The 14,849-nt window shown below is 41.5% G+C and overlaps 1 protein-coding gene across 1 annotated transcript in view; it reads right to left on the reverse strand.

Moving 5' to 3' along the window:
• Nucleotides 1–6,612: 6,612 nt before the first annotated feature.
• Nucleotides 6,613–14,849, reverse strand: part of gcc2 (GRIP and coiled-coil domain containing 2) — a 26,683-nt gene continuing 18,446 nt past the window's right edge. The window contains exons 17-23 of the mRNA XM_084121679.1: nt 14,304–14,425; nt 14,041–14,217; nt 12,036–12,253; nt 11,762–11,944; nt 11,480–11,619; nt 7,665–7,866; nt 6,613–6,984 (exon numbers count right to left, since the gene is read on the reverse strand). Coding sequence (XP_083977805.1) covers nt 6,911–6,984; nt 7,665–7,866; nt 11,480–11,619; nt 11,762–11,944; nt 12,036–12,253; nt 14,041–14,217; nt 14,304–14,425 — 1,116 coding nt within the window. The 3' untranslated portion in view covers nt 6,613–6,910. The remainder of the gene's footprint in view (nt 6,985–7,664; nt 7,867–11,479; nt 11,620–11,761; nt 11,945–12,035; nt 12,254–14,040; nt 14,218–14,303; nt 14,426–14,849) is intronic.

A 14,849-nucleotide genomic window follows, 5' to 3' on the forward strand; every position in this document is an offset into this window, starting at 1 on the left:
GCCTACGTGTTTACACCATCTGGCAGCGCTGTGAGGAATAATAATAATGGAAAATCTACCTCAGAGTGCGGGTATTGCGAGGAGCGAGGATCCGAATACTGTAGTAAGTTTTTTTTCCTTCTCAAGTTAATTGCATTTCTGTGAATGAATGAACGGCAGAGATGCGCGCTGTTTACCACAGCTCGCAAAAAGACAGTTTAAATTTAAATCGCCTTTCTGTGTGTGTGTGAATGAATGATGATGTTTTAGCAAACTGTATTGCTATACTGAGATGAGTAAAAATCGACTGAAATATGTTGAGGCTATTTGTATAAGCAACGTATTAAACTGCAAATTAACATTTATATGCCCTAATATTTCATAAAAACAACGTTACAGTCAGGCGTTCGGTTTTAGCAAACTGTATTGCTATACTGAGTAAAAATCGATGATTTTGATATGTTGAAATAAATGTATTTGTATAAGCAACGTATTAAAATCGCAAATTAACATTTATATTTCTTATAATAAAAACGAAAGACCTATGTTACAGACATATGAAAGACAACATTTCGTTGATTAGTTTTGGATAGATTATACATTTTTACTGTAAAATATCTGCCACCTCAAATAAGCTTTTGTTTGCCAATTTTTGCTCATATGTTAAATATAGTATGTTTTGTCAAAAATAATCAAATAATCAATCAAATCCTTAACTTTGAAATATGTATGATAAAATGTATACTTTAGTTTTTACAAAGAAAGATTACACTTGAATTGTTGTTGTAATTGTAACCTTTTTAATAAAAATATATATTTACAAGGTAGATGTAAACAAACTATTAAAAGGTAAATATAAGCCTTTTCTTTAAATAATTTTTATTGTGTTTTATTAGTGACAAATTTGGGGAGAGGATACATATTCCAAAACTGAAAATACAGTATGAGAATTAACTGCACAATTACTAGACATGTTTTCCTTGGATATTATAGGCCAATTTGCAAGCACAATATGTGGAAAAATAAAAAAGAATAGAGATGCTTCCAACTGTTGCTCTTGCATTCTTGTGGCTCAGTGACTCACCTGAATGAATGGCTAATTAAGTATGCGGGCCCCATTGTCTCTTCAGATGTGAAGCACTAAATATGCATGATCGTTGACGCCCACTCGAATATTGCCTTTCCAAACAGAAAGTGCTTTGCAAGATTCAAATCAATGTATTGTGTTATGTGAATGATTAGGCAGGATGATTTTCACATAATTTTGAAGAAAAAACACTAGGCGATGACATCCATTAGACAAAAGTCTTATTGGCACATATTTAGTATGTGTTTTGTGGCCTTATTTCAGAAACTTTATTTTTTATTTTTTTCAATAACCATGCATAAACATTATTCTCTCAAAAATGCAGACATGTACATTCTTGTTGCTCACATATTATGGTAGCCCTGTTTGTGCTAAATAGTGTGTAATTTTTTTTTGCCATTAATATGTTTATAAGCAACTGAAAAAAGCACAAATGTCAGGGCATGTCAGAACATCTCAAGGACCCCAAAAACACCTTAGACCCCAGAGGGTTAAAATCTCACACATGCAACTGAACTGCAAATCTTTCAATATGATGGCTAAATCAGGCTTTGGGAAAGTTTTACTTAGTGTTTATTATTGTATTTGTAGTCATAGACGTTATCACAGTGGAACCTGTAAGTCTACTGAAGTTTTTGATTCACAAGTCATAAAAAACACTGCATTCTGTACTCATTATGCATTTGATGTATACATGTATTTAAATGCTATTTCCTTTTCACATGTTTCACTATAGCATGTACCATTTGGATTGTGCTTTAAATGTGCTTAAATAAAGCTGGATACTGCTTCTAAAGTCTTGGTGTTTTCATTGTCATTCAGTTTCTTTACCAAAACAATATTTGACAAATACACATTCCCAGACAGCACACAGTCATCTGTTTGATTTGTAATGTTTTTTGTTTTTTTTTTAGAAATATGCAGAAGATGCTGGAAAACCAGAGTTGCACACACAAAACTGTATGTCTGTACTTTTATAGTGTTGTGTGTACATCTCGTAATGTTAAATGGGCTTTTGTGTAGAATTCAGAACGTCTCGGTTACGTGTGTAACCCTCGTGTTATACATGTTATAAATCACAAAAAATAACTTTACATTACTCACAATTAACTTGTTGGAGTATATTCAACACTTTCACATCACTTTACATTTCTTTTCAGTCAGTTATTAACCTTCACTGGGCCCAGACTCTTGGAAAAAAATTAAACTCAAAAATTGTCCCAATAAAGTAAACAAATAAAATAAGATGCAGGCCTGGGGGCTGTTCCATAAAAGACGCTTAGAAAAGCGGGGATTAAACTCCAAAACCGGACTTGAATGAGCCTAACAAATAAGTTGGGGCTAAAGTGGTTCCATAAAAGGTAATTGAAGTTCACGCAATCTCACTAATTTGATCCAGGTTTATCAAGTCTAGATAATTGCGTGTGCACGCGTTTCTGAAGCAGCCCTAGAGGTCAATCGTGGATCAAATCGATCCACCATCAAACAGCGTATATTTTGTGCTGTTTTATGCGCTTGTGACCTGTTCTTTTTCCCCCTCAGTGCAAAACTTACATTTTACAGTTATATTCTCCATCTGTAAATGTTAGAAAGTCATGAAAATGTATCCATTTTACTGCTAATCTTCATATTGAACGAGCGCTGCTGCGCGCATGCGCGCCAAATAGGAGCGCAATAATTCTGACTAAAATATACATTTTGCTTGGAAAATTAATATGCGATATTTTATAACACCAGAAATATCTTCTAATTATAATAATTTATCTTTAGGATGTTGGATAAGTTGCAGTGAACTTCTAGCGAACAGAAGTACTTCAGTCAACAGAAGTAGCCTAATTCAGGGAAGAATTTTTTTTAAGAAACTATAAATATATAAAGATACAAAATATAGTTTTGGGTATAGGACCTATGCTACTTAATAAAGATGACATATACTTATTTAGAATGCTGAGAATTACAGCTTTTAATGCAATAATTTTTTGGAGAAAGCAAGAATCCCCAGTTTTAAATGAGTAGATTTAGTTTCTAAAGTACATTATGGAGAGGATAACATGAAATTAAGAGCAAATGTATACATTTTGAAAAGATATGTGCAACTCTAAAATCAAAGAATATTCCATAAAATAAAGGAATATATATATTAGCCTACATTAACTACATTTTTATATAACCCTCCCTCCCTTTTATTTCTAGTTATTTGTTATTTTATTTATTGACTTATTTATTTAATATTGAATATTTGATATTCAAATAATATTACTTGAATAACTAATAGGAATTATGTGTCATTATAAGAGTTTGATATAAATATGTGAATGTTAAATTTTTATTAATATTTATTTATTGTTTTTTGTCTTTTCCCCCTTAAATCATATGTAAAAGTGTCTAACTATGTACTTTTTGGTTATTGTTCTAATCATGTGTTTTTTAGGTTATGTGTTGGTGGGTATTATCACAAAAGAAAAAAAGTAGAAGGAAAAATAAGGAATATTTATTGGGGGAAAATATGATGTCTTTAAAGGAACTGTCAATTTGTATAATTGTGTTAAATGTGTTTGAATTGATAGACATAATAAAGTACATTTTATATATATATATATATATATATATATATATATATATATATATATGCTAAAATATTTGTTATTTGGACATTAGATGTCCCTTATTTAGAATTTTAAACCTACAAGTGTATTTTTATGATAACAATAACTGTAAAGGGACTATTGGGGTAAATGAAATGTAGGCTAATATACTGTCAATTACTAAGCTCAGATTCATCTTACCAGTTGAAATTTATACTGTGCTTTTGTAATTATTTATTTTTAATTTTGTGATTTTAACTTCTGCTTTACAAAGCTTTTTTTTAGATTGTGTTCTAATGTTCTTCTAATAATCATAATTTATCATTGTAGCCTTATTTAAGTTGATTTTCTGTATACTGTGTATATATTTTTGGACTAATAGTGGTTAATAAAGTCCAATAATGGTATGAGAGGGTGTCAGTGGTAATATCATTGTGTTCTTGTCGGTCAGTGTTAGAGGATCTGTGTAACAGCTGAGGCTTAGCCTGACAGTTAGCCTGCCCTGGACCAGGCTAGTTTCCCAGCATAAGTTGCCAGGGTAACTGAGTTTGAACTATTTTAAGTTTGCTTTATGAAACAGAATCCACCGACAATAAGTCTGACTAACCAAAATAAGCCTGGCTTGTATTCTAATCTTGTTTTATGGAACAACCCTCAGGGAAACTGTCAGGCAATCCAGGGTACCTGAAGCGCTACCTGGTGATGAAATCCAACGTGGCCGGAAGAGCTCAGTTATTCCAAATCACTCGTGAATAACAAGTGCGTCACATTCGCGAGTATGTACTGCACACACTCACGATGAACTAATGTTGGAGATCAACACTTAAACTTCTGTACGAAATCACATAGACTCACTACTATTAGTAAAAACAAATAAACACTCAAATTGTACCTGCCATTTACCATATATAATGGTAAATGGACTGCATTTATATAGCGCTTTCAACAGACCCATGCCTCACATTCACCCATTCATACACAGACGGCAGTGTTCTAACTATCTTTCTTTCTTTCTTTTTTATTTCTGTCTGTCTAACATTTCTTTCTTTCTTTCTAACTAATATTTCTTTCTAACTAATATTTCTTTCTTTCATTTTACCTAATCTTTCTTTCTTTCTTTCTTTCTTTCCAACTAATCTTTCTGTATTCCTTTCTTTCTTACTGATATTTCTCTCTAATCTTTCTTTCTTTCTTTCTAACTATCTTTCTTTCTTTTTTATTTCTGTCTAACATTTCTTTCTTTCTAACTGTTTCTTTCATTCTACCTAATCTTTTTCTTTCTTTCTTTCTTTCTTTCTTTCTTTCTTTCTTTCTTTCTTTCTTTCTTTCTTTTATTTCTTTCTTTCCAACTAATCTTTCTGTCTTCCTTTCTTTCTTACTAATATTTCTCTCTAATCTTTCTTTCTTTCTTTTTTTATTTCTGTCTGTCTAACATTTCTTTCTTTCTAACTAATGTTTCTTTCTTTCTTTCTTACTAATATTTCTCTCTAATCTTTCTTTCTTTCTAATCTATCTTTCTTTCTAACTAATCTTTCTTTCTTTCTAACTAAACTTTCTGTCTGTCTGTCTTTCTTTCTAACTAATATTTCTTTCTTTCATTCTACCTAATCTTTCTTTTTTCTTTTTCTTTTTCTATATATTCTTTCTTTCATTCTACCTAATATTTTTTTCTTTCTCTCTCTTCTTTCTTTCTGTCTAACTAATCTTTCTTTCTTTCTATATATTCTCTTTCTTACTAATCTTTCTTTCTATATATTCTTTCTTTCTAACTAATTATCTGTCTCTTTCTTTCTTTCATTCTAAGTAATCTTTCTTTTTCTTTCTAATATTTCTTTTTCTATATATTCTTTCTTTCTTTCTAATATTTCTTTCTTTCTGTCTAATATTTTTCTTTCTGTCTAACATTTCTTTCTGTTTCTTTCTTTTTTCTTTCTTTCTAATATTTCTTTCTTTCATTCTACCTAATCTTTTTTTTCTTTCTTTCTTTCAAACTAATCTTTCTAACAAATCTTTCTATCTTTTTTTATTTCTGTCTGTCTAACATTTCTGTCTTTCTTTCTAACTAATATTTCTTTCTTTCTTTCTTTTTTCTTTCTGTCTAACATTTCTTTCTTTCTAACTGTTTCTTTCTTTTTTCTAACTAATCTATCTTTCTTTCATTCTAACTAATCTTTCTATCTTTTTTCTTTGTCTAACATTTCTTTCTTTCTAACTAATGTTTCTTTCTTTTTTCTCTTTCTAACTAATCTTTCTATCTTTTTTCTTTCTGTCTGACATTTCTTTCTAACTAATATTTCTTTCTTTCATTCTGCCTAATCTTTCTTTTTTCATTCATTCATTCATTCATTCATTCATTCTTTCTTTCTTTCTTTCTTTCTTTCTTTCTTTCTTTCTTTCTAACTAATCTTTCTGTCTTCTTTTCTTTCTTTGAACACCTCTGAGTTAAACTGACCCTGGATCATGAGCTGAACACCTCTGAGTTGAACTAATGTTCATCAGCACTGGACACTGTTGTGTGTTTGAAAGGGAAAACACATTCTGTGTGATCACCCCTTTATGCTCAACACTTAAAAATAAGTCAACAAATAAAAATGTTTTAATGGACAGAACTAAAGCACTGCTCATGCAGTGAATAAATGCAGTGCCCATTCAGAGAGTGTGTGATTTTGGATGCAGCTATGGTGTATAGTTTCACAGTAATGTAGAGTTCAACGTGTGGAAGGCGTCCGCTGTGGAGCTGGAGACTCGACAGCTCAAGAAACACCACGAGTAAAGCCTAAATCAGCTACAGTCTATTTCTCATGATCAGAGCAGATCCACATTATTACTTCCACTTGTTTGGGTGAAGATTGTGTTTCCAGGACATTCTGTGTTTTGACTTATGAGACATATAACCTAGGAGGCGGTCAAGGAACAAGCTGATCAGCTTAATTTCCAATAAATGTTAAAGAATAAACAGAATAAGCTCTGAAAGTAGTTTAATTCTTTGACTATATTCTCTGATAGACACTGATAGATTTACACAGCTTCATTCCATGAACCTCACAGCACTTCAAAATCTCTTATAGATACGAGATTTACAATTGGAGGAAAAAATGATAATGTATCATTTGTGATAAAATACAATAAATACAACCAACAATTTCCAACCGATAATCTTCAGGAAATAACCCAAATCAAAAATCCCATTACAGTCCAGTAGAGAAATAAGGCGGCATGAACATAGCGATGGTGTGTTGTTGTGTGTGTACGTGAAGCTTCATCTGATCCCAGACCAGCTGTGCAGATACGACGTCCAGCCCGACCCTCGCGAGACCGCCGACTGCTCCTCGCCTACACACACACACACACACACAGAACACACAGAACACACAGAACACACAGAACACACAGAACACACAGAGAACACAGAGAACACACACAGAACACACACAGAACACACACAGAACACACACAGAACACACACAGAACACACACAGAACACACACAGAACACACTTATAAACAGACTGATTCTTCATCTGAGCCCAATCACCTGTGGACTCCAGTCTTCATTCAGATACAGAGCATGTTTACATACAAGCCAAGTACAGCGTGTTCACTAGACTTTATTAATAAATCAAGTTATTCCCCGCCAGTGACGCCAAAACCTCATCAGTGCTGCATCTGACTCCAGTTGTTACGCGAGATGTGAGAGTGCTGAAGCCGTTTATGACTGAACTCTGATGAAGGCATTTCCATGAGCTCATTATTAGGTGTAAGTGTGTTGAGGAGAAGCATGTAAACACTCTCAGAGAGCGAGAGAGTGAGTGTGTGTGTGTGTGAGCGATGGCCTCCAGCTTGCTCTTCTCGTCCGGGCTCAGCTGCAGCATGGTGTGTGTGTGTGTGTGTGTGTGTGTGTGTGTGTGTGTGTGTGAGCTCACCGTGAGCGATGGCCTCCAGCTTGCTCTTCTCGTCCGGGCTCAGCTGCAGCATGGTGTGTGTGTGTGTGTGTGTATGTGTGTGTGAGCTCACCGTGAGCGATGGCCTCCAGCTTGCTCTTCTCGTCCGGGCTCAGCTGCAGCATGGTGTGTATGACGGGGAGCAGCGCCTGCCTCTCGCTGCCGGAGCGCAGGAATATGAACTGCAGGAGGACGTTCTTCAGGTACTCCAGGTTGGCCACAGACTTCTCCCGCTCATGATTGCGTTCCAGCCGCCGCACCTCACTCTTCAGGAGCTGCACACACACACACACACATACAGAAACACACACACACACAGTTTAGCTCAACCACTGTGTTTACTTACACATATAGTCTTATGCAGTTTAGAATATTGCATAAAGAAATGCTGGATGGAAACACCAAGGTGCGCATAAATTCTAATAATTTACACGTATGAAAAAACGTATGCGCTCAATTGAAGGGTAAAGATTACTTATCTGATCAGAAGACGTGCTAAACTACGATGGAAACATTTACTGAATAAATCCATTTAAAACCTCACATGACTTTGCCTCAACATTTTCTGAGTGTGTGTGTGTGTCTCACAGTGATTTGCTCAGTCAGTATGGCATTGGTAGCCTCAGTCTCGAGCAGAAGGTGTGTGTGTGTGTGTGCGCTGGTTGGGGCAGAGCTGACTGCTACCAACCACGTCTATAGGTAGCGGATAATGGACAACCCTTCAGATATGAAGGTAAGCTACACAATAAGCTGGGGGCTCCGTGCGGTGGTCCCCAGTCGAATCAGTAGCCGTGGACCAACAGCGGAGGTCTATCAGGTATGGAGGGATTAGATGAGTGGCATCACTAGATCCGCTGCAAAAACTCCATTTATGCCAATGACACTCTTAGACATGGCGAGTGCAGTCCGCCACCAACTAAGACTGCTGCCTCCACTGCTCTGTGGGTTTTCTTCCGTGAGCATCTCGTCTCCTCAAGACAAGGCCGCTTTGGGGACAGGAGAGAGGCAGGCTCAACAGACAGAGACCAGGCAGCCCCTGCAACTCCACCGTCCATCTGGTTGTCTAGAGTTCATCTCCTGCCACTGGAAACTGGATTCTGGAGTGAAGCTGTGGAGATAGGGTCTGCGCACCCTTCTCTTCACATTAATCCACTCTCTGCGTATGCTATCACTTCACCATACAAGCCCTTCTGTGACAGGGTAAATGTGACGGAGGCAGGTCTTGGATCAGACTGGCAGTCTCTAGCCTGAGCCCTGCTCGGAGGCGGCACAAGCGTGATGGTCGTTGTGTGGATGGGTTGGAACAGAGTCCACCTTCGGCAGCTTCTTGTGTGACTGAGCAGCCCTCTTCAACTCTGCTCACCCGCTGCCGGGGGGGAGGGTCTAGAAAAGGTGACCCAAACATTGCCTGTTCCCTACACTCCTGGACGGCCCACCGCTGTCGTCAAGGCATCCCATTACGCGGTCGAAAATATAAATCTAAACTATTCATTTTGTCTACATGAAACGTACGCACACTTCTTGATGTGCAGAATGGAACTGACCGACCCCGCAGGCGCACTGCCCAGGTTGCGAGCATTGACATTGACAGCTTTGAGTGAGACCCGGCTCGCAGGAGAGGACTCGCTAATAGAAGTCGGGCAAGGATACACCTTCTTCTGGAAGGGCCTTCCAGAAGATACCCGCCTTCTACATGGAGTAGGTTTTTCCATTAAAAGCAGACTGCTCCAGAACATCCCAGAGTCTCCTGTGGGAATCAGTGAGCGGCTGATGACCTGGCGCATACCCTTGTGAAGGGTCGCTATGCAACCTTGATAAGCTCATATGTACCGACTCTGGATGCTGAAGAAATTAAAGACGCTTTTTACGAGTCTCTTGACACAGCTCAATACTGCACAAGGACAAACAAGGTATTCTTGAGCGTTAGGCTGAACATTTTAACACCCTACTCAATCAAAACAATCCGGCTGACCCCACTGTCCAGCAGCGCCTCCCAAAGCTCCCACCTGTGCATGAGCTTGATGACCCTCCCCGATTCTCATAAGTCCTGGCAGCAATACGAAGCCTCAAGGACAATAAGTCTGCTGGTCCTGATGGAATCCCTGCAGAGGCTCTAAAGAAAGGCGGGTATCTGCTCACCAAGATCCTCCACCGACTCATCCAGATAATATGGGCACAAAAAACTGTTCCACAAGAAAAAGGGCGACAAGTCCATCTGTGGAAACAGTCATGGCATATCCCTGCTCTCTGTGGCAGGGAAAGTATTATCAAGGGTCTTGCTGTTTCATCTAACCAAGAACATCACAGAGAGGATCCTTCCTGAGTCACAGTGCGGCTTCAGGAAGGATCGGTCCACCTCCGACATGATCTTTGTCCTACACCAAATGCAGGAGAAGGCCAGAGGACAGAACAAAGACCTGATCATTGCCTTCATCGACCTGGCAAAGGCTTTTGACACCATTGACCACCTTTGTTGAAGTCCTTTGGGTCATTCTGGAGAAGTTTGGGGTGCCACCAAGATTTCTGGACATCCTACAACAGTTTCACGTTGGCATGCAGGCTCGTGTGATTGTGGGTACATCTCAATCCCCCTCCTCTTCTGTGCAGGTAGGAGTGAAACAGGGGTGTGTACTGGCTCCGGTGATCTTCAATCTGGCAGCAGTCACCCTCCTCTCCTGCAATTTCCACAGCCTCGACTATGGTGTTTGCCTACAGTTCCGTCTGGACGGGAACCTCTTTAACCCCCGCCGCCTGCAAGCCATCACCAAGACCACCACCACCACAATTCATGAACTGCAATACGCTGATGACTGTGCCCTCCTAGCCCATAGCCCTACCGCACTGCAGCACACACTGGATGTTGTATGCGCAGTCTATCATGCTTGTGGCCTACAAGTCAACATCCAAAAGACAGAGATCATTGCACAGACCACGGTCCCCACCCCCACCCCCCCTGAATTCTACATCCATGGCACACCAGTAAAGGTTGTTCATCACTTCTGTTACCTTGGAAGTATCCTAACACCCACCTGCCTCATAGACAACGAGATCCAGGCACGCATAAACCTCGCCTCCTCTGCCTTTGGTAGACCTCGATCTTGAGTCTTTGTTAATAAAGATCTCCGTACCTTCACCAAAGCGAACGCCTACCAGGCAGTCTGCGTTTCCACCCTGCTGTTTGGTGCAGAGGCTTGGACTCCCCACCACAGGCATATTCAGTGTCTCGAGGGCTTTCACATCAGATGCCTCCAGCGCATACTAGGTGTCACATGGAAAGTGAAATCCCCCACACGGACATCTTACAGCACACCAACTCCAGCAGCATGGAGGCAACCCTTGCTAGGCGGCAACTGCGATGGGTTAGACATGTTATCCGCATGCCCTCCCACCGCCTACCCCGGCAGGTCCTCTATGGGCAGATATACACAGCCAACAGGAGACCTGGGGGTCAGCAGCGTCGCTACAAGGACCACCTAAAGGGGACCCTGAAAAGCTGCGGCATCAACCCTGGAGTCCTGGAAACAACAGCTGCCGACCGCCAGGCATGGAGCTCTGCATGCGGTCTGGGGGCCCGACAGATCGAATCACAGCGCGCCCAACACAGAACTGTGCTACGTCAGCGCAGACACCAACGCGTCCAGCCACAACCACACCCATCCCCAGACTCAGCACTCACATGTCCCAACTGCGGCAGGACATGTGGCTCCTGGATCGGGCTTCACAGCCACCTTCACTGGCAACGCCGACAGCAGCGGCTGCTGATCTCGTGCAGAAGATGTGTGTGTCTCACAGTGATCTGCTCAGTCAGCACAGCATTGGTAGCCTCAATCTCGTGCAGAAGGTGTGTGTGTGTGTGTGTGTGTGTGTGTGTGTGTGTGTGTGTCTCACAGTGATCTGCTCAGTCAGCACAGCATTGGTAGCCTCGGTCTCGTGCAGAAGGCCGTTCAGGTGCTCCACACTGCGGGCGGCGCTGCTCAGCTTCACCGTCAGCTCCTCTTTACTGGGCTCCATCTGCCAGTCAGCAGGCTCTACACACACACACACACATAAACGCACAAATAATGAATAGTATTTAAGTGATAATCAAACAAAAATTTTACACCTGGACGAGCCCATCACACATCAGCTGAACACTCAGATGAGGTCCAGCACACTGGTGTGTGTGTGTACCGTGTTTGAGGTCAGAGGTCAGCAGCTGCTCCAGAGAGGTCAGCGGGGTCGCGGTGGAGGACAGTGACTCAGTCTCTGTGGTCTCCATGCCCTCGCCCTCCTCTCGATCGCCCTGCAGATCCAGCGCTGGAGCGTCCGCTGGCTTCCGGTCCGCCTGAGCCTTCCTGCCCTGAGGATGATGCACTGAGAGAGAGAGAGAGAGAGAGAGACGCTGAAGAGCAGCTGAGTGTGTGAGTGTGTGTGTGTGTGTGTGTGTGTGTGTGTGTGTGTGTACCTGCAGTAACGGTCTCCTTCTGCAGCTGGTAGAGCTGAGTCTCCAGCCGGTTGATCTGCTGCTGTAGCGTCTCCACTGTACGGCAGTGCTCGTCCTGCAGGAGCCGCGTCTGCTCGCGGAAGCTAATGCGCAGAGCCTCTGTCTGAGCACTCAGCTGAGCCGCGCACTGGCCGTGCTCCGACCGCAGGGACACGCTCTCCGACTGCAGCGACAGCAGCCTGATGATGAACACAGAGAACAGACTCATGACACCACCAGAACTGCTCGTCTGTCTTTAAATGCTCTTTATGGCAGGATGGATTCTGATTGGCTGACAATGTTTTTATCATCCATCAGCTCGAATGCAGTTCCTCTGTGTCATTAGCATTATACAGTGGGGAGACCAAGTATTTGATACACTGCCGATTTTGCAGGTTTTCCCACTTACAAAGCATGTAGAAGTCTGTAATTTTTATCATAGGTACACTTCAACTGTGAGTGACGGAATCCAGAAAAAATCCAGAAAATCACATTGTATGATTTTTAAGTAATTAATTAGCATTTTATTGCATGACACAAGTATTTGACACATTAGAAAAGCAGAACTTAATATTTGGTACATAAACCTTTGTTTGCAATGACAGAGATCATACGTTTCCTGTAGTTCTTGACCAGGTTTGCACACACTGCAGGGATTTTGGCCCACTCCTCCATACAGACCTTCTCCAGATCCTTCAGGTGTCGGGGCTGTCACTGGGCAATACGGACTTTCAGCTCCTCCAAAGATGTTCTATTGGGTTCAGGTCTGGAGACTGGCTAGGCCACTCCAGGACCTTGAGATGCTTCTTACGGAGCCACTCCTTAGTTGCCCTGGCTGTGTGTTTCGGGTCGTTGTCATGCTGGAAGACCCAGCCACGACCTGTCTTCAATGCTCTTACTGAGGGAAGGAGGTTGTTGGCCAAGATCTGGCGATACATGGCCCCATCCATCCTCCCCTCAATACGGTGCAGTCGTCCTGTCCCCTTTGCAGAAAAGCATCCCCAAAGAATGATGTTTCCACCTCCATGCTTCACGGTTGGGATGGTGTTCTTGGGGTTGTACTCATCCTTCTTTCTCCAAACACAGCGAGTGGAGTTTAGACCAAAAAGCTCTATTTTTGTCTCATCAGACTACATGACCTTCTCCCATTCCTCCTCTGGATCATCCAGATGGTCATTGGCAAACTTAAGACGGGCCTGGACATGCGCTGGCTTGAGCAGGGGGACATTGCGTGCGCTGCAGGATTTTAATCCATGACCGTGTAGTGTGTTACTAATGGTTTTCTTTGAGACTGTGGTCCCAGCTCTCTTCAGGTCATTGACCAGGTCCTGCCGTGTAGTTCTGGGCTGATCCCTCACCTTCCTCATGATCATTGATACCCCACAAGGTGAGATCTTGCATGGTGCCCCAGACCGAGGGAGATTGACCGTCATCTTGAACTTCTTCCATTTTCTAATAATTGTACCAACAGTTGTTGCCTTCTCACCAAGCTGCTTGCCTATTGTCCTGTAGCCCATGCCAGCCTTGTGCAGGTCTACAATTTTATCCCTGATGTCCTTACACAGCTCTCTGGTCTTGGCCATTGTGGAGAGGTTGGAGTCTGTTTGATTGAGTGTGTGGACAGGTGTCTTTTATACAGGTAACGAGTTCAAACAGGTGCAGTTAATACAGGTAATGAGTGGAGAACAGGAGGGCTTCTTAAAGAAAAACTAACAGGTCTGTGAGAGCCGGAATTCTTACTGGTTGGTAGGTGATCAAATAGTTATGTCATGCAATAAAATGCAAATTAATTATTTAAAAATCATACAATGTGATTTTCTGGATTTTTGTTTTAGATTCCGGCTCTCACAGTTGAAGAGTACCTATGATAAAAACGACAGACCTCTGCATGCTTTGTAAGTGGGAAAACCTGCAAAATCGCTCCAGTAGGGTGTCGTGCTCTCTCTCTCTCTCACACTCACACACACACACACACACACACTCTCACCTCTCCCGCAGCTCCGCCTCTTTGCTGACGCTCTCCTGCAGGATCTTGTTGTGCCGCTCCAGCAGAGTGTCGTGGTCCGTCTGCAGCTGCTGCAGTTCTGCTGTGCTGCACTGAAGGCTGGTCTGCGTCTCCTGCAAGCGTCTACGCAGCTGCTCCAGCGCAGCCTCCATCTGCTCTCTGAACACAGCACAACCAGCCTCAGGACACACACGCCCTCCGCTGAACACACACAGTGACAGCAACAGCATGCGCATGACGCTCACCTCTCCTGCCTGAAGGCGTCTCCATCGCTCTGGCCGGAGCTCTTGTGCTTCTGCTGCTTCAGCACATTATGGACTCGCACCTTGTAGCTCTCAAACTCGGACACGGTCGCCGCCAGATCAGCCTGCAGCCACAGCAGAGACAGCGGCGCGTGAGAGTTAGTGTGTGTGTGTGTGTGTGTGTGAGTGTGTGTGTGTGTGTGTGTGTGTGTGTGTGTGTCTGAGAGTGAGAGTGTATGTGTGTGTGAGTGTCTGAGAGTGTGTGTATGTGTGAGAGAGTGAGAGTGTGTGTGTGTGTACAGTGTTGGGTAAGTTACTTTAAAAAAGTAATTAGTTATAGTTACTAGTTACTTCTCACAAAAAGTAACTGCGTTAGTAACTGAATTACATCATTGCAAAAGTAACTAATTACCAGGGAAAGTAACTATTGCGTTACTTTAAAAAAAAAAAAATTAAATATAAGAAATGTCTTGGATACCCCCAATGTGAAATGTTAAATGAATGAAATGGACACTAAATATAACATCTTATTATTATAAAACATTGTAC

Source organism: Abramis brama (assembly GCF_963993115.1).
Source record: "Abramis brama genome assembly, chromosome: 8".
NCBI lineage: Eukaryota > Metazoa > Chordata > Actinopteri > Cypriniformes > Leuciscidae > Abramis > Abramis brama.